Here is a 20,669-nt window from a genome sequence, read left to right as displayed (position 1 = left end):
GGAAAGTTGCAAAGGGAAACCAAACACACTAATAATCGCTGTAAGAATGCATTCCATAGAAATTCAACTAAAACATTTCCTCATGTAAAATGTAATTTGTTCTCTCCTGAATGTAAATATATTTGTAAGCAGAATTATGTTCCTTTCAATGTTGCAAGGATATTTATGTCAACAGTATTGTCCCTTCAGTGGAACTAATTCCCATAAGTAATTTAAATACTAATTGCTGCAACTTTAATGAGAAAACTCACTCTTCCTATATGTCTCTTTCCAGCAGGCATCTCCTTCAATGTTTATTTCTGATATGCATTGAATTATCTGTGGTACAAAAAAAAAAAAGGGAAAAAAAAAAGCGGTGGGGGGCAGGGAGGGAGAAAGAGATAAAAGCACAGTTTATAGCTTTACAAAAGCTTATGACTAAATAATCTACAATCAAAGGCAAAGGGAATCAAGCAATGCTGAGGAAATTAATTGTGTATAACATCTCTTGCTAGATAAAAATATTTTAATACTTTCTAGCCCTCCTGAGTATGATACTGTGGTCTTAGAAATCAATGAAACATGTGCAAGTCAAAAATGAAGAAACTACCCAGCAACACTGAAAAGTTATTTTAGAACACACGAGAGATACAACAAGCATGTAAGAGAAACAATGAACTAGGAATTACATTTACTAATGTGTCACATAAGCACAACCAAAAAAAAAAACCAGAAAAAAAAGAAGGAAAAATACACTGACTGTCCAGAAAATCCAGAATTTATTCCACTCACTGCAGCTGTTTTCTCATTACGACGTACTCAATGCAACACAGAGCCAGAGGCTCGTTCTGTGCGGAAGGAATCACAACATCCTTGATGCAGACTTAAGAGAAAACACCCTGGCAACAAGGGTAAACTGCAACAAGACACAGTAGATGGTCAAATATTGCAAAAACACACTGTATCTTTGAGGCAGGGGGTCACAGTTCATAAAGTATGTAAAACATAAGTAATAATACTGTACCTCTCCATTTTCTTACCAAAGCTAGCTTACAAATGCATAAAAACTAAACATCAGTTTCAGCAAAATGAATGAGACAGAAGTGATCTCAAGGCATTTGCTTAATCACAAAATCATTAAATTCTCTCTGCCGTGCACCTCAAACAGCCAGTAATTTACCAACAATCTTACGCACAATTCTCCACTCAATACTGAAAATAATGCTTGTAAACATTTTGAAAAACAATGAACTTTTAACCATAAGTAGCACTCACTACCTGCACACAAAATCACAATGTGGTAGGTGCTGCAGCACTGAGATCCCAGACCCTCAGCTCTGGGGGGATGAGATTAAAGAAAATATTACTTGGGTTTACTCTAAAAGAACTCTGTCTCTCACTCACATAAACTAACGACATAGTTAGAATGCACCCCAGTCAAATGGACAAATCCCACTGAAAATTGAGTAGGCTACTTAGTCAAAGAAAAGTACACTAAAAGGAGAGGAGATGACTGAGCAAATGTAGAAGCTGTATCAGACATTGCTGCAGAGGATTTTCACAGGCACCGTTACACCAGCTGAGCAAACGGTCACAACATGTTCCAAGTACTCACCCTTGGAGTTCAAAGAACCCACAGTATATCAGATTTCACATTTTTTGAAAATGAAGGAAATAATAGAAATTTTAACAAAGAAGGAATTGCTTGCACAAAGGCCTGCAGCGTGGCGGTAGCTTTAAATTGCCAAATCCATCACCAACATGGGCAGTGTAAAATCCCACATCTGTGCTCCAATGCCAAGCTGTCCTGCAGCTCCAACTAGAGACTTGCCCAGCACAGGGACTTTCCAAACTTTCATACACTGAGCTCTAAATAAATTGTTCCAGACTGAGATGGTCCATTTCTTGGATTCCCGTGTGCTGTAACCTTCAATTCTGTTGTTCTATAAATTTTAGCAGAGCATCCCTCTGCAAAGATGCATATGCGTGTGTGTTTCTATAGCTTTGTGGCAGCTGCATATAAGCATAGCTTTACTGGAGAGAGAAACACAGAGCTGTAGAGGGCTCTAACAGTAGCTTCTGTCTTTTGTGCCTGTGTTGTACTTTGGCACTGTCACATTCCCACAGCAAGGGAGGTCTGCAGCTACTTAACTCCATGTGTCAAAGGCCCATGAGGAGCCCTACCATGCCACGCCGGGCTGCAGGAAAAGCTGGGCACTGACAGGGATGCAGGAGTTAGAGACTAAAGAACCTTCCCACACAGCCTCCAGTGAGAACTGCTTTGAATGAGTCCAGGGTTATCAAACTGGTCTCTGAACCGCTATTGGCCTACACTGGAAATGCTCTGAAACAGCTGTGGCCATATCAGCAACTGCTTGCCAAAACTGAAACAAAACATTAATAGTTTCACTCTCTGGCAGCATCCATTTTCTGGTGTACTCTTAAACTAAGGCACAAGAGCATCAGCCACAGAGGTTTCAGCAAGGACTTGGATGCTTAGCTAGGTCTTGACTCCCATAGCACTCTTCACAGAATATGAAAGTCATGCTCAGCCATTCGAGTGGAGAGCTTGTGAAAGCTAACTTCTTAAACTGCTCTAGCTAAATCAGCAAGACCTCTCTGACAATGTTCTTATTACCTCTTAGTTAGGGCCAAGAATGACTGTACACCTTAGCAGCAATGGCAGCTCCGCTGCTACACGGTAGCCCAAGCCTTACGTGAAGCAGCAGAAACACACTTGGCTGAACCAAGCAAAAGGTGGTTCACTAAGAAGAGCTGGTTTAAAAAATAAGCAGCAATCAGGAGGGTCCTGTAGGAAATGCACCTGTGTTCGGTTTCCAAGGAGATCATGAATATCCATTCACAAATCTAAAATGACCTGATGGATTCTAGTTCTAATTTCTAGTTTTTATTATTAAATGAGGGAAAAGAAGAAAAACCAGCACAATTAGATGAATACGCGCATGACAAGTGGCAGGGAGTAATTTGTTACTGTTTTAATCAATCCAGTGTCAAATGACCATTCCCTTGGAATACCTTCAGAGGGGCAACAGGCAGCAAAGGCAGAGATTTAGCAATACAGCAATCTGCTGATTGTCACTTGGATATTCATAAGTTACAAAACTCTTCCACCTTTAGATTTTATTTAATTTGTTATAAGAAGTCATAAATAATTGAAAGTCACGTGATAAATTATTCAGCTAAGTGCGCAGTTTCCAAGGAATCTTAGCATGAGTCTGGATTAATGGTATAACGCAAGTCAGATGCAAAAGTTGAGCTGACACCCCACAATTACCACATACAGGAGCAGTCCAGGGAGTTTGGCGCTTCTCAGCATGAACTTTCCACCACAGGGACGTCTAAGTACCTTGTGAATATTTATGAACTAGGAGTCCCTATTGCCTACTGTGTACTTCAGCTGCTTGCCCATGCACGGTTATGAATTAGTGAAACTTAACCCAGAGCTTCACTTGGCACAATTGATTAGGACATTCATTATCTATAAGTGATAGCACTGTCCTTCAAGACAACTGCTGAATGTAAATCTCTGCTATAAACACTTTGTCTTTAACGATAATTACCTGTTACAATTAACTGATAAGCTACTCAAGAGGACTGGTATAGAAGTGACTGCAGGGATATTACCATTTGCTGTAAAAATGCTGGTGCAATCCTGCTACTTTCTTTATACAAACCAAATTACCTAATGATTTTGGGTAAGTCTAGGTTGATGATGTCCAGAAACAAAAGCAAATTCCTCAAAACTTGAGGTAGACTTTTGCAAAATCATATGAGAGTCAAGAATCTGGGGAAAAACACAAAACAAAACAAAACACAAATACTTGAAGACATCCTGCCTTTTGAAGGTGATTTGTAAAATTAAGTAGATTTTCTCTGAATGTACCAATAAATTAAAAGCTATACTGACACTTCATTTACAAAAATTCATATAAACTGTTTCCTAGACACAATATTGAAATTCCTTCCTTCTCTTTGTCATCAGAGATTATATTTGAGCAGATCCTTCAGATGGTAGAGTTTTATAAGACAGTACTGACTCTGTAACTACTGAGCTGCTGATACTTTACCAACAAAACTGGCATTGTATCACACATGGAGTGACTTGATTTTCCTATCAAATAAGATCTAATAAGCTTCAAAGCATTTACATGTTAGCAAAGAACTGAAGGTAGATATTAAATACCAAGTACACTGGAAAGCTGCAGAAGAACTTGTAGTGTAATTGTCCCACCAGCATGGCCAGTTTTTTTCCAATTGTCCTAAGTTTAGCTTTGCCTACCAAGATAAAAACTGTCTGTCTAGCAATCACTACTCAGTTTAGGGAGTTACCGTCCAGTTTCAACCAAATCTGTCAGAAGGGTGGCAATGTCACAGGTCTTAAGAAGACCTTATTTAATGATCTAAATAGGAAGTGCAAGAGCCTTCATGGCCCCTGGATCTCAAAAGTTGCACATTGTTTGAGCTGCCAAATGGCCAATGTATGCATACCAATCACCTCACCTGTACACATGCACAGGGACCACCATGGTTGGACCTGTCTCTTGCAACCACTAATTAGGGAATACAGAAGGAAAATACAAATATTGGAGGGATATGAGAGGGGAGGGAGAAGCTGGACCTATGATTAGAGGAAGTAAAAGAAAACAGGGAACACTCCAGAAACAGGAACGTTCATAACGTGTGGTGAAAAAGTAGGGCTTCTAGTGGTAGGTTAAGGGAACAGGGGATGCAAGTCTACGGGAAACCAGGCTTCCTTCCGGCCATGCAGAGAACAGCTTGTCACCAAACTACAGAACTGACCCCCATGATATTAGACTCTAGATGAGGATCGAGCATCTACAGTATAACTAAAAGTTTTGCTAATAATTAGCAAGATTAAGATATCAAGGAATGATTTCTCAAGTAGTGGCCCAGTTATTTTCCACAGCCTTGCTACATGAACACAAGCAAAGGGTTAACCTCCCTGTTTATTGCCCATTTGCAAACTGGATAAAAATAATTCACAGCTCTGAAAAGTGCTTTCAGGTCCCAGAATGGCAAAGGTGCTAAATGCATGCAAAGAGCCATTCTTAATAGACAGTTATCCAAAGTGGGCATACATGGGTCTAGAAAAGTGGCAGAGTAGCACTGTTTATCCTTTACTAATGACATTAAATTATACAAATGTAAAGAAAAAAAATGACACTTAGGTCCAACCTCATTACTGGTACAACCTTACATGAGAAAAAAAGGGAAAATAAACAAAACCATTTAAGTAGTTTTTACCCAAATTAAAGCTACCATTTTTTCTTCTTAAAAGAGCTAAACCCAGAGCCTCTAAAAACTTGTGAAATTCCACTAATGGGCAACTACTGATGTGCATCCCCATCTGTCATACCTAAATTCAGTTCGAACCCTGGAAAAGATTAAAAACTACAGAAAATATTTGCAGGAGCATCCAACCTTTTATTTGGACTCCAGTTACACATTAGCTAAATCAGTTTTCAATTTGAAATAAAGATTTGCCAGAGCTCATTTTAGAGTCCACTAGAATGGAAAGACAGTGTCAACATTAAGCAATCCAATCCCAATTTTAGTGAACGTACCTGGCTCAAAACAGGAAGATTTGCAAATATCTAACAGGGAAAACATCAAATGATACACAAACCAAGCCACCCTATGTAAACTGGAACTAAGAAGCTTGCTTTCGTACAAACATGTCTCTTGTGTTTAACTGACTTTAGGGTCTAAAATGATATAAATTCTGACCATAGTTTCTTCCAAAACTGGGGGAAATTCACGATCTCCCTCCTGTGAGGATTGTCTAGTACATGGGAAACTTCTTTCATAATGAAGAGTCTCCCAGGTTCTGGTCTTTCTCTTTATGAGGGCATTCATTTTGTTCTCCACTCTGCTGTCTGTTTGCATGCAAGTTGCAGGAACTTCTATCTCTGAGATGTTTAACCCTCTGTCACATGTGGTGAGAATCATCCAAAGGGATTAAAATCTCTTGTAGAAAATGTGCAGTGGATGGCATAACTTTCTACGCAAACTTGGAAGACAAACATCACCTTCCCTAGTCATAAATCTAAAATCAAGAACTTGTACTTTTTAGGAAATTCTTAGGAAACTCAGAAAAGTTATTCATCACATCTGCCCATAGCAGATATCTCAGAGTGATGTAAGTGTGATCCTGAAGTCTAACAGCCAGTCTGAAATAACCCCATGGTGGCACCATCTCACTCCAGAATACTAATCACTTGTTTGGTTTTCTCCCTCTCCACTGTTGATAATATACCTTGGAAAAACATAAAACACAAGCAATAAAAGCAAAGAAGCTATTGCTTAGTATGACTTAAGTGTGAGCTGAACTTATGAAAGCATATTTAAGGATACAAAATGACTTGCAACTATTATTTTCTAAAGGAAAACAGAGTTCATCAACACAAAAAGGTGTGGATTCCTCGCTTAGACATTCAGGTGTTTAGCTATGTCTATAACTGACAGCTGTTTAGAGCAGTACATAATTTTCTAGTTGAGACAGGGTGGAATGCAAAATTAAAATGAAAGAGGTTTTCAGAGTCATCTAATAAAAAGAAGGCAAAATTATAGAAATCACACAGGACTATGAACATCCAAAAATTACAAAAAAATACAACTTACAAAAAATACAAATTAGGAAGTTAAAGCAGCAGGCAAAGAATGTGCTGTACAATGCAACGTTTAAGAGGGACTTATAGTAAGAGACCTACATATGCTACTATACTTGCAGTACTTCATAATCTTATAGATTATGCAACTCAACTGTATCACACTGGATGTCTTTGATTTAGTATGACCTCAGAAAGCCAGTAATCCTGATCCCATCCACACAGAACTGGAGATCAGCATGAAGCTGGCATGTACTTCTAAGAGAGGCAGGCATTGCTGGCCTGAGCAGCTCTATGTGGAGAGCTTTACGTGAAATAAGTCTGTTAACTTGAGGCACGCCCCAAATTATCAATCCCTCTCTCCCTCCCAGCTGAAGCAACTCTGTGCATAAGACTTCACTCACCACAGCTAAGATCCTTGAGGGGTAACGAAGCACAAAGCATGCCCAAAAACTATTTCTAAAATCATGCAAAAGCTTTGCTGAGCATACATGAAATTACATTATAACCATTGTTAGTCTCTGCATTAACTCATTCTTTAGACATTGCACTAACTGAAAACTGAAAAAGGTGTCCCCAAACAGCTTCTGTGCTGATATCCAGGACGTCACACTTCTTGGGAATTTGCATTCTTAAGATTTATTCTTTTACAGGGCTTTAAGACTATAGCAACTTTCAGGAAACTATCTGTGACTGAATTCACCCTGTATATAACATTTGTCTCAGCATGTTCTAGATCATCTCTGAAACAATAAAAATAGACTTCTAATTCTGCTGAGGTCACTTGGGACCTAAGTACCTCAAATCCTTTTTTTCTGCCAAAGTGCTTTCAGACCTGTATTATGATTATTCTTTTTAAAGATTAAGAAACATAACCACCTAATTTTTCATTTGACAGGATATATATACACTTCTCAGTAGAAAATATAACAGAAGCAGTAACCAGTACAGTTTCAGAAGATATTATTTTCTGATTTGAAAGTAGTGTTGAGAATGCAACTTCTAGTATACTTTACCACCTTAAGAAATCATTATTTTTAAATAGAAGGAAGTGTCTACGCTTTATCTCATTATGCTACCTGAGCTTTCATGTTCACATGGGCCAGTATTTTTCTATTTTATTCTATTAGCATACAAATGATAAGAAGTTGGGGGAACCTGATCTTCAGTCTACATTTGAGGCGCAGAAATCATGAATAACTGTGGTACACAAGTACCCCCTAGTGATGAAAGGATGAACTACAGTATTACACTAGCACTTTGGATTGTTAAATATTGTTGTAGTCACGAAAAGAGACTGATAAAACAAAAAAAGAATATGCCATTTGATACTCAGTCTCTGTCTCCTGAGGATGGCAGAGGACACACTCAGCCTCATGCCTAACAAAACTTAAGCATGAAATGTTGGAGGCAGTGAACGTTTGTTGAAAACAGACACTCAGAATTAAAGTTCTCAAGGAAAAATGCTTAAGGAAAAAAATAGACATAATAACTACTTAAAGGTAAAGCACACGTTGCTTGGTTTTGAGGTTTGGCAGCTTGTGCTACAGCAGCAAATGTGTGAAGACACACATTTCACTATACTTTTAATTTTCTAAGGATGAGTTCAGTACTAGCTGAATTCTGAATGGGCTTATAAGCTAAGGTTGTTCCTGTCACCCTATTTGCATGATAAATTATTTTATCATAAAAAGAAAATTAAAAATATTTGTTATTGTTTTTAATGAAAGTTTTCACTAAAGAACATTTTTGTAGAAAGCCGTAGCTAAGGCTAAGAAAGATCCAAAAGTCTTATAAGCCAGCTGGTAAAAGCTAAAAGCTTAGTAGCCTCTAACCCTAATCCAAGGAACTGAGAAGCTGTAAATTGATGTAGAATGAAAACAAGTGAAAGAATTGTGTCTTGGCTGCACATTTATTCAAGCAATATTGCCAAGAATACATTGTCATAAATAGCAAAAGTGAGGTACAAATTAATCAGAAAAAGCTCTTTTATCATATAATTGCTCATTAATGTGTCCATCAATAAGGACCAATAGACCCCCATATTTAAAGGAAGAATGTATTTCTGTCTGAATAATATTGATTACATGTGCCAGACTTTAAATAAAAAGCCTCACAAATTTTATTGGATAAAACCAAAAATATTCACATTTAAATGTCACTTGGTGTAAGTATCGAAACAATAGACACACACAGTCCTACACAACAGGAAGTCCAGCCATGAGGCATTACCCAGGCACCCAACTTCAAACTCACATACAGAAATATCAACATTCTGAAAATGTTCTTTTGTCTTTGTAGCTTCAGATTCCTACAGGTTTTATCCAACCAAACTGATGAGTCTTGTCCTAATTCAGGCAGGTAAAAAAAAACAACAACCAAAAAAACCCCCAACAACGAAACAAACAAAACCACCAAAAAATGACAGCAAATGGAAAGGTCTTTACTGGAATTTCTGTAACTGTTCCTTCTCAGGTTTCATTTAGAGAACTCATTGCTAAAAATATAGGACATCAATACAGTACTGTTTCTTTGAAGACCCCCTCCAACAATCTGAGTCCTTACAATGGCACAGAATCAATTCCTGAAAGCATCCAATTAAGTGTTATGAAAAAACTTACCGACAGTAAATAAATAAGAAATCATCAGAAATGAAGATGGAAGCCTATTAAATTACATTCAGAAATTCTGACATTTTCATGCTCCCTTTAAACGTTTCATGCTTTAATGGGCATGTGTAACTCAATGAGGCATTATAGAGCTAGACATTGCAGCAGCTGGACCTGATTAGGCTAAGGATTCTCTTTCTCCACATTTTTTAAAACAAGAACTTCATGTTCATGAAGATGGATAAGAATGGGATGAAAGGCAGATGCCCAACGCTTTAGTGTTTTGAAGAAAGAACTTCAAGAAAGAGTTTATTTATAAAATACAAAGACCTCAAAAATAAACTATACAACTATAATATACACAAATATATTATATTGACCTAATTATGAAATGATAGCTTATAAATTATAAAGCTTTAAGCCTTTAACAAACAATTTTATTACAAAGAAGAGCAAATTTGTGAAACCTGGCCTACTTCTTTTCAGGACAATGATAAAATTTATCTCAGTCCTGAGTAAATACAAGGCTCTTTTCCACAGTGTGTACCTTACATTAGCAACTTGTCCAAGCTACAACACTGAGGAATGGGCAAGTTACGTATATTTTTACTGGTTTTATTATTTGTTACAAAGCTTCAGAGGTGTACATCATTATGGAGATGAGGGTCTGAGATTTTCTATCTACCTCCACCCTGTCTTGCACAAGTAAATTAAAAAGAACTTAGATAAAAGCACAATAAGGTCAACATATTGGCTAAACTATTTTAAATAAAACCAGACTCAGCTGGAATGTTGAGTCAGCATAAAGTCTGCTGCTACCTTAAGTCCTCACTGAAGTTAAACAGTTAAGGCTGCAACGTAACACCAAACTGAGAGACAAGACACAAATACAAAGAAAACAGCTACAATGCAAGAAATATGTTCCAAACATTTTTATTTAGAGTATGTGAAGGGTTTACTTACAATTCTTCTCCTTCTTTTGCTTTTCTGTCAGAAACCAGATATACACTTCCAAAGCTTCCATTGCCAAGTTTCCTCTGAATAGCGTATCTTCTTGCAATCATAGCATCTGAGCAAGCAGAATTAAATCTGGCAACAGCAACATGCTTAGCAGTTTCTTGAAATTTCAGCATTTCTCTGTGTAACAGAAGCTACGCCAGTTTCTCAAGAATGTAGCTTTCAAATCTTTTTACTCTTCCATGGATGTTCACGGGAAACACTTGAAACAAAAGAATTTGATTTGTCAATGTATTATTCTTATTAAAACCTTTATTTAATTACATGGCAGGGTTTATAGTGGTCAGCTTGCAGCAAAACACAAATTAAGTGGAATCATTAGTTGCTAAGGTGTAGGCAGCAGACTTGGTAAAGAAACTCCTGATAATGTAGATGTGACATAGTCAGCCTTCCTCTAAACCAACCTTAAATGAATTCATTGAACTGATAACACAGAAGAAATGAAATGCAGGTGCTTATATGTTAATTTACTTAAAAATTCAAGTGCTTTTTGCAAGGACAACTACACCGGTATTTTACCTGACAGTTCCCCCAGATACAGCACTCTCACCTGTCTGTATACCACCCCAGTACCTGACACCAAAACTGTGTTTCACGATACCAGTTTCATGATTTTTGTATATACTGAAGCCTAATCTCCACCTGTAATTTGAGTTCACTCCCATCAATAACTACAAAGCTGTTTCCTCTGCTCTTTCATTTGCCCCTCAGGTTTCACCATCTGTTTCAATGCTGGCCTTGCAGCTTCTCTGTGATTCACTATTAATATCTTCTGCAAATTAGCGCTTCATGGCTACCCACAAGTCTACAAGACTTTCAATAAAACCCAATTCTTCCAGAAGTTCTTAATTTCTCCTCCAGTGTAATAATTCTTTATTGGCCCACCTTTCTAACAATATAGCTTTGATTTGGAATTCTTGTCTAGTCGAGGGCCTAATCCTGCAAACACAGGGACTGCAAAGACAAACCTCCAGTGTTTCTGTGGTTTTCAATAATTGAACATGAGTTTAGAATAACTCTGTTTACTCGGCCTGTTTACTCAGGTGTTTCACTGCACATAATAAAATAACATTGTTCTTATCAGCTTGCCTTCATATAATGCTACCTGCATCATTTGTGCTTGAGGATCCTTTGGAACAAATAAAGAAATTGCAAGATTCTACAATCAGTGAAACTAATACTACTCTCTAGCAGCACTGCCTGCTGCAGTGCAGCGTGGCCACACTGCGTTTGCTCACCATAGCTTTTTAATGTCAATGCAAGCTCATCAAAATGCCTTTTTTGTTGTTGTTTTTTGTTTTGTTTGGAAAAGACAAATTGTTTAATTTTAAAAGCTGTATAACTTCTGGTTCCAAGTCTTCACTTCCTATCAAATGCAGAGCTTAAATGGAGATTACAAATTTGTGTCTTACAACAACAGCGTGTGTGTGTGTACAAGAACCTATTTTAATACCCATCTGCTGAGCTGCTGTCACACTGTACCAAGGAGACTGACATTGTAGTGTCACTGTATTATGAAACACAGCCAAATTTTAATTACTACAAGCCATCTTAACAATGATACAAGTCCTGTATGTTTTTTAAACAAAAGCACTCCTGAGATTCTGTTTCTGTATTGTCTTTCAGATAGCAACAGTAAGAAAAATTTTGAAACGCAAATGCTAAGCGAAGAACTTCAGCTAGAAAATTACTTCTTCTGTAACTCCAAATCTGTCTGAAGAAGCGTAAATGAGGTGCAGGGGAGGGGAGGGCAGGAAGGTGAACTTAATATTATATTGCCAGTTATGGAAAGTTTACATAGTTTTTCATTTACTATTCTACTCTCCCAGGAAGTTGCTGTTTTATGGATGCCTACATAAATTCCAAATAGAATAGCTTTGAAATACATAACCCTTCAGAAATAACTACACTTACAAAAACTGCTGAGCTATCTATTCCTTTTTTTCTGGAGAAGAGTCACTTACCACCGCTCACCTTCAAATTTTCATACTTACTTGGGCCCTAGGAATACACCACAATATTACTCTTGAGATCAAGTAGCCCATCGAGTCTAACTGTTGTGCTTTATTTCCAACCCTGCTTCTCTCCTTCAATTTCCTTCTATATATAGTAGTAACTATCATATAACTTCGTGAAATGCTTTGATATCTACTACTGAATAGCATTATAAGGCAGGGGCCAGCGATTGCTGTTGTGGTGTCCCAGGCACATTTTAACTGTGCAAAAGAGTTTGAACGCTGAGCCACTGAATTTGAAGGAAATATCATGTAAGAGTATATACACTCCAGAGCCTGACTCAACCATAAGACAGACTGATTCTTTGAGAAGTATATGAACTGGCAGCCTCTCGTACCTCACTCAAACCTTTAGCCCAATCTTCCCTGTGTTTTTTACCAGCATCCATCTTCTCCCACTGAGGAGCTCTTTCTCAAGCAGCAGTACATCAATTGCTTCATTAAAGTTCAGAACAACTAGAGATAACTCCAAGGAATCAACTCTTCAGTCCCTTTTTCCTCAAAAGTCCCAGTATACCCTAACCAGTAACACTCTGGTAAACAGCTTATATTCTTAATTTTCTCCCCCCCACACCCCAAGCCCCATTCCAGAACCTGGCAGAATGCTGGTGCCAGACCAACGCAGTTACATTGTCTGGATCACGTTCTTTTTATCCTTCCTTCTTCCTTGGCTAGAGTTAAATCCCCTTCCTCTTCTTTTGTTGTAAGCTAATACAAAGTTGTTGTTTAGGGTTTCACATTTCTACCTATGCACGCTAAGCGTGCGGCATCTCTACTTCTTCCCTGACTTTCGTTTGCTTATGTAAGAAAGATAACTATTTTTAATTTCCTTTCCATAACCTTCAGGTTTCTTTGGCAATGGCTAACATGCTCTGACACTTTCTGCCTCTAAGATAAACCCTTCTTTGCCAATCAAGGCCATTTTCCAATTCTATCAGGTTTTTGTATTTATTAAGAACCTGCGCTACATCAACACTTGCCATCCCCCACCCCTTCCAGTACAAATTCCATAGTTTTTATATTTAAACTCTAAATGTCCTCAGTGTTCACTACCTTGATGTTTTTCCTGCTAATAGCTTCACTGGCCTTCTCCTTTAAACTTTCTGAAAATAAAAAAAAATTATGTATTCCTGGTTTTTTCCCTTAATTAAAAAAAAATAACTCCTGGACACTGGCTCCAGTGTTATTTTTCTGCAACATCTTTATAAAAGTAGCCAAGTCCAAAGTAACATTGTCTCGCTTGGCTCAGTTTTTTACTGCTCCCAGAGAAAGGATAACTAAGAAAAATTTCATTAGTAGCAGCAGCAGCAGCAAAGGAGCTTGCAGGTGGTGGTAAAACAAGGTCAAACGTACTCGACTATCAAAGAGGCTAATTAATATCTCCCTGACGCACATTCAGGAAGCTGAGATCCCCCAGGATAACCTCAGAGATATTATCGCCTTGTTAACAGACCGTGTGAGACACACACACACACCCCCCCACACACACACAGATCCCACACGCACACACACAGACCCCCCACCCCACAGGACACCCCCCCCTTCCCCCTCCCCCCCCCATACACACATACACAGACACCACCCCCCCCCCCCCCCCCCACACACACATACACAGACACCACCCCCCCCCCCCCCCCCCCACACAGACCCCCCCCCCCCCCCATACACACACACCCCCCACACCCCTGCGCACGCACACACAGGTGTCCGCCCCTCCAGCGCCTGGCCCCGTACGGCTGCCAGGGCCGCCAGACGGCGGGGACTACCATCCCTCAGGGTCCTCCGGCTCCCCTCGGGAAGCAGGGCGCTGCCGGCCCGGGGCACAAGAGGGAGCAGCCTCCGGCCTCGCCGGGCCGCGGGGGGAGGGAGGCCACCTACCCCGTCAGGCCAGGCCCGCGTCCCCGGCTCCGTCGCTAGGAGACGCCGCGCATGCGTACTGAGAGCCGGGGGCGGGAAGAGTAGCTCTGATTGGAGAACGCCGTCTGTCACTCCTAGCGCTACACCCAGCGGCGACCCGGCCGCCATCATGGGCATCCAGGGCCTGACGGGCTTCGTGGAGGAGCGCGGGGCGTTCTTTACCGAGCTGCGGGTGCGGGACACCAAGCTGGTCATCGACGGGAGCAGCCTCTACCACCGCCTGTGCTTCGCCTCCGCCGTCGATTTCCGCCGCGGCGGCGATTACGGCGCCTTCGCGGCGACCGTGCGGGATTTTTTCGCCAGCCTGCGGGCCTGCCGCGTCGCCCCCTTCGTGGTGCTGGACGGCGGGCGCGGCCCCGAGGACAGGAAGCTGCCGACGCTGCGTGGCCGCGCCGCCGAGCGGCTGCGGGCGGCGCAGGGGCTCTCCCGCGGGGAGGGCGGCTGCCTGGTGCCGCTGCTGACCCGCGAGGCCTTCCTGCAGGCGCTGGGCCGCCTCGGCGTGCCCTTCGTGCAGTGCCTCGCCGAGGCCGACCGGGAGATCGCCGGCCTGGCCAACCGCTGGGGCTGCCCCGTCCTCTCCCTCGACAGCGACTTCTGCGTCTTCGACCTGGCGGGCGGCTACTGCCCGCTGAGCCACTTCCAGTGGCAGAGCCTGGCCGCGGGAGAGGGGCCGCGGGGCTGCTACGTCCCCGCTCGCTGCTTCGCCGTGGAGAAGTTCTGCAGGCACTTCGGTCACCTGAACAAAAGCCTGCTCCCGCTCTTCGCCGTCCTGAACGGGAACGACTACGTTGAGGCGGCAGCTCTGGAGGTGTTCTTCTGCAAGGCGGCGAGGCGGGGGAGGCACGGCCGGCTGCAGGGGCTCCTGACGTGGCTGGCGCAGTTCGCCGAGCCCGGCGAGGCTCTCGACAACGTGCTGAAACACCTTAAGAAACACCAGAGGGAAAAAATGAGGGAGCTTCTCTGCACCGCAATGGAGGATTATATTCCGTCCGACGTGAATCTGGAGGACTTTTTTCAGAAGGGAAGGTACGAGTGTGAGGCAGCCAGGGCACTGGGCTTGCCGCGGTGGGTGCTTGATGCTTTGGCAAGAGGTAAGCTGGCCCCATTCCTCAGCGATGCCCTGGTACTGAGAAGTACCTTCCTCCACGTTCAGGTGGAGAACATGCAGAGACCTAGCGCACACAGCCCAGCCTTGCCCATCCGGCAAGTTATCTACGGACTGCTTCTGAAAGTATCCCACAGTACCGAAGCTGCTTCTCCAAGTAAGCAGACCAACGAGCTGCCAGTTGTATGTGAATTTGACAGACTCCAAAAGACACTTAAAAAAACATTTGTTCAAGGAGCGAGCCTACCCACAGATTTTTGTGATGATCATTTTTCTTTGGACAAGTTAACGGAGGTAAATGGTTGTCACAACAGATGACGCTTAACAGTGTTTCACGAGTGACACAAAATAGTTGGGACTCGGGTTTGCCAACTGGTCGCTAAAGGTGATGCCTGAACTAAGCCACCTCAGTAAGTAACTGCTTAATACGGAGGTACCTACAGGGCCTGAGCCTGGCCTCTCACACTTGAGAAGCTACACATATCACCTTTATCTTCTTCCCTTCCTGCCCCTCCTGTGTACCAAGAGAAATTATATGAAAAACTGATTGTGCGTAGATGTAGTATTGCCTAAATTTTCCATTCTAAGCCCTTCTTTCATCCAATGTATGCTGTTACTCTAGCAACGCCTGCTTTTATAATTGGAGGAAGGAACACCATGAAATTTAGAAAAGTGCATGTAACGCTAGAGAACTTAATTTATATTTGATCAAACTATGGATATTTCAGAGCAATGTTCTGAAACAAAACCTGACCCATGCTTTTTTACTAAAAATCACTGTTATTTTATGTATGAATCTTGCAGCTGCCCAGCAATTTTACCTGCCGCAAGTATGCGTTCTGCTAACGTGGACCCCTACTGCTTGCCAGACAGAACAGCACCTGAAAAACAGCTTGTAATCAAAGGAAAGTTGTGCTAGGTTAGTTCTAGTCATCGTTAGCAATTTTGCATATTTGAATTCTAACGAAGACGACTGTAACTCTTGCTGTGAATGGAAAGTAATCTCCCATTCCCAAAGTTGCATAACTAAGATTGTGTATGTAGTAATTTCTAAAACGCCTGGGAATACAATCTGTGTCTTTTAATGCTCCATATTTAAGCCACGTGCTCTCTCCATTCTGGCGTTCAAATCAACTGTTAACACATCTCTGTGTGTGGGCTGTGCTGTATGGTTTTTATCGCTTGCGGGTGGCTCTTTCATATAAGAACCAAGTCTATCACCACTATGACCATTAAATGCTACAGATAGCTATGGATCCAAAGGCCTACATACAGGTTATTTTACACAGGTTATTGTTACAAGCCTTTTGAAAGAGCAATATGCAAACACTTCAAGAGTTTGAAAATAGTTTGAAAAATCATGTTTGGGCATTTTAAGAAACATGAATGAGGCCTTAATTTGGTATTGGTATGTATGCTGTTCAATGAATTCGAGCTTCTGCTACTATTAACAACTCTCCTTACCAGAACTGAGTTATCAGTTCAACAGAAGGTTAGAAGAAGAAAGGTTATTCTCCACTTAAATTGCTCTTGGCAAAACTAATTTCAGTTTGTCTTCTACTGTGGGGCTGCCTACCTAAGACTAGGCAAAACCTTCCTAATCAAGGTTCACAATGCACTCGCATTACAGTTGAACAGCCTGCTGTGGTTCTGCTGCATGCATGAAGTTATGGACAAAGTTTATAACACCACATTTTAGAAGTTAAATAGCAAAACAAAGAGGGAACATACGTGAGGAATTAATACATTGTGGGTGAAAAATATGCGCTTCACACTTAAGATTTCATTGTGGTTACAGGTTAAGTGTGTTTTCAACATATCAAGAACAGATATCACTATTACATCTCATAAAGCATGGGTTACATCTAAGGGGCACAAAATGAAGGGTTTTTTAATATATAAATATATATATATTTGCCATACCAAAGTAATTTTAATGCATTGTGGTTATGTAATTTTCCACGCAAGTCAAGTTTTACATGAGTTCAAATTCAGTCACTTGATTTGAAGACACTGAAACGTCTTAAAATGTAACCTCAGGCAATTGGAAAAAGTGACTTTTATCCTTCTACCTAAAGTTTAACTGTGTAGTTTTTAATGGTTTAGTAGTATTTTAAAAACATTTTCAGAATATTTATTAAACAACTTTTTGTCGAAAGCATGAAGTACTAGCTAGTTTAAACACAAGCTTATTTGCCTTTTAGAAATTGCTTACAGCAAATAGAGTCTCTTACCTGTATTTTTCCACTCCAATTTTTTTTAAATCTGTTTTCAGGTACCCATGTCATGCCGTCTGATGCTTTTGATGGAGACTCTAGGAGTGAAAATGAGTTTCCTAGAATCTATCCCTAGTCACTTACAACTCCCTGTTGCTGTAACGTGTTACTGGATACGTTGTTCAGAACCAAAAGTCAAGTTGCATCAGTTAAAGGCTTTACTTCTAACAATAGTATGTGGAGAACTGCACAGCATAACAAATGACTCAGGTATGTCTCCAAAGAATACAATTTTAGATGGTCAGTGTCTATGAAAATCTATGCCATAATTCCTTTTTCCTCATTTATGGTGAGTTGTCCAAATTCAGATGAATTAGTATTGATTTACACTATGTCCTGAGGTGTCACAATATTTGCATTAGTACGGAGCGGAGGAACAGTGCTAGCCATCAATTTAACATTTTATATAGGTAAAACAGTGCTTTGCCATCTTGTAAAATATTAATTTGCATTTATAAATGCTTTTTTTAAATCTAAATTGATCTTTTAGTCCTAGAAGTTGTTAAAAATAAGCTTAACATACTCACGCATCAAAAGAGAATACTATTGATGCATTCTGATAGATTTTTTTTTTTCTCATGACTTTTTCTAAAATCATCTGTACTTAACAATGCTGGGTTAGTTGCACAGGCATTGTGCCTTGAGAGAATTTGGAAGTACTAAATTATCATAGAAATTGTTTTAGTAATATTTATACCTATTAGAGTTACGGTGACATTTCCTCTCTGAGTCCTTCATTTGATGCAAAGATTACACATGCCAGGGTTATACAGTTTCTTTAGGTTCTAGCTTATAGAAACTGGACCGCTGTGGTTGCCACCTGCTTCACAAACAGGTGGGAGTGAGATGGTAATCGTGGTTGAAATTGATCCATGCACAGTGTAGCATATTACCTAACAAATAAATTCCTGATTTCACAGTTTCAGATTGTCATGGATATTGACACTTGAATTTACTCAATTTTATGTCTTAAAGTTGAGTTTGAGACACTTGAAAACATTACACTAATGCTTCCTGAAACAGAACCGGAGGTTTGAGGACCCCATACATTGCAGACACCTTTCATACTGGTCACAGCAAAACATTTATTCGCATGTCATTTTTGTTTATAACCTAGATCCCACACCTGTCCCTGCCGAAGATAACAGTATTGCATATAACAACTTTCTAAAATGGAAGGAAAAGAAATTGCAAAATGAAGACTTTGATTTGGATGCTGCACACAGTTTTTGCCAGTGGCAGTGCTGTCTCCAGATGGGATTGTATCTCAACCAGCTACTTGGCACTCCTCTCTCTGAGCCAGACCTAAGTAGGTAAGGATGTTTCAGAGATCTGCTTTCCACACAAGCCCCTGATGAAATGTATTCACATGTTTTATTTTCTGTGTCAAACTCCTTTGGCCAATTTTACTACATTTGAACTCCCTTCTTTAAAGATACTAATATGGAGAAAAATACTGAATAGAATAGGTATCCTTTAGGAGCCAACTGTTGGATGCTGTAGGTAGTTTAGATCTGTTTTTTCCCTAAGCAGTAGGTTTCTGTACCTGTCCTTCTGAGGTGCAATTCTAAATGATGATTGTCTCCTTCCTTTGAGCAGGCTTTATAATGGGACCCTTGTCCACAGACTGTATCAAGAGCTTAAATCAACACCTTCAGTGGAAAATTTGTTTAGTTCATCTCCAAAAATGACTCTGCTTTATCAGGTCTTGTTAAATACAGTGGAGTCAACTGTATCCCCAGACTTTTTTCAGAAGATGAGCAAGACCAAATCTGAGTCCTGCAAAAAGAAGAAAGCATCTAATAAGAAAAAAAAGGCCATCAGGTCTGCTATACCAGAAACTCGACACTTATGTGACGTTAATAGGTTTGCATCACTTGGAATGGATGACTGAAAGAATTATTCCCGAAATAACTTTTAATGCCATGCAGATGGAATAAATGGTATTAAAATATGTGACTATTGGAATTTGCTCAGCTACTTTCATACAAGTTCCTGATCCAATGTTTACCAACAATTCTTGCTTCAGGGATTTTTATTTACTTTTTTGTAACTAACACTTATAAAAGAGGTGCTGTATAAAAGTCATGGTGTTTTGTTTTTCTTTAAAGATACCAGTCTAATTGAAAATGAGAGCAAAGTTGTTCAGCATTTCAGCATTGGACTATTTCAGAGGAATTAGTTTCCTGAACATTCATAGTTGGCTATCCCTCCATCTGCCTGAACGCTTCTAAATTTGTGTTTGAGGAACATGGTGACTACAATCTTACAGATCATATTAAAATAGAAATTGACAAGTTTAAAAATATTGTGGAATCAGCCTTTACAAGTGGAGTATTTGTACTTCTGGGGAGAGCTAGCTTTACTCAGTGACAACCAAGTATGTTGTGCTTGCAGTATTACAGATACTGAACTATACTCAGGGAGGAACCTCAGCTTCTATTCACCCCCTTTGGTATTCAAGAGTTAAATGCTTACATGCATTCACAAAGCTATCACATGGTAGCAAGTTTCAGCAGGTTTGCTAATTCAGAACAATTTTATATGCTCCTCTGGCATTAACAAACTGTTGTCATTTGAGTTAACCTCCTTTGTCTAATGGCTATAAAATGAACAGACCTGTTTAACTTGCCCTAATATACTTGACAAACCTGTACTATCATCATAACACAGAAAAACTTATACAGAAAAAATCCTACATCATCAGTATGTCTCAGTGCTTTGCATTAGCTAACTTTCCAGCAAAATTGGTCAATTTACATAAACTTTTCACTTACAACACTCATTTTTCCAGTGTCTTCCCCATGTGAAATCTAATTATTACATTTGTGGGTTTTCGCCTTAAAAATCCATATACCTTTTCATACATTCAGGAAAATAATGATTTCCACCTTTAATCGTTAAAGTTTTGCCCATTACTTACCAGAATTCAAGCTTGATACCTGCATCATCATGTGCTCAGTTGTCAGGCTTGGTTACGTCCCGTCTGACAGCCACCCACACGGAAGTAACTCACTAGATCTTGTGACTTACAGGAAGGGTCTCTGATATCATACAGCTGAGTCTTGATATTGCCATAATATATTCAAGATGAATAGATT

General features: G+C 40.1%; 2 protein-coding genes across 2 annotated transcripts in view; one reads left to right on the top strand and one right to left on the bottom strand.

The window, feature by feature from the left end:
- Positions 1-14,237, bottom strand: part of NEK11 (NIMA related kinase 11) — a 102,442-nt gene extending 88,205 nt beyond the window's left edge. The window contains exons 1-2 of the mRNA XM_075083381.1: positions 14,149-14,237; positions 10,202-10,457 (exon numbers count right to left, since the gene is read on the bottom strand). Coding sequence (XP_074939482.1) covers positions 10,202-10,371 — 170 coding nt within the window. The 5' untranslated portion in view covers positions 10,372-10,457; positions 14,149-14,237. The remainder of the gene's footprint in view (positions 1-10,201; positions 10,458-14,148) is intronic.
- Positions 14,238-14,246: 9 nt separating this feature from the next.
- ASTE1 (asteroid structure-specific endonuclease 1) lies at positions 14,247-19,652 on the top strand. The gene is made up of 4 exons (XM_075083380.1): positions 14,247-15,586; positions 17,568-17,778; positions 18,686-18,881; positions 19,168-19,652. The coding sequence occupies exons 1-4, from the start codon at positions 14,297-14,299 to the stop codon at positions 19,460-19,462; spliced, it is 1,992 nt and encodes a 663-aa protein (XP_074939481.1). The 5' UTR covers positions 14,247-14,296; the 3' UTR covers positions 19,463-19,652.
- The last annotated feature ends 1,017 nt before the right edge of the window (positions 19,653-20,669 follow it).

Source organism: Phalacrocorax aristotelis, chromosome 2 (assembly GCF_949628215.1).
Source record: "Phalacrocorax aristotelis chromosome 2, bGulAri2.1, whole genome shotgun sequence".
Lineage (NCBI taxonomy): Eukaryota > Metazoa > Chordata > Aves > Suliformes > Phalacrocoracidae > Phalacrocorax > Phalacrocorax aristotelis.
Note: the sequence above shows the minus strand (reverse complement) of the source record. Positions and strands in the feature narration are given on the sequence as shown.

Coding starts and splice junctions, on each gene's coding strand:
- ASTE1 (XM_075083380.1), top strand. CDS start 14,297: ATGGGCATCCAGGGCCTGACGGGCTTCGTGGAGGAGCGCGGGGCGTTC. Junction 15,587..17,567: donor CTTTGGACAAGTTAACGGAG/GTAAATGGTTGT, acceptor ATCTGTTTTCAG/GTACCCATGTCATGCCGTCT. Junction 18,882..19,167: donor TCTGAGCCAGACCTAAGTAG/GTAAGGATGTTT, acceptor TCCTTTGAGCAG/GCTTTATAATGGGACCCTTG.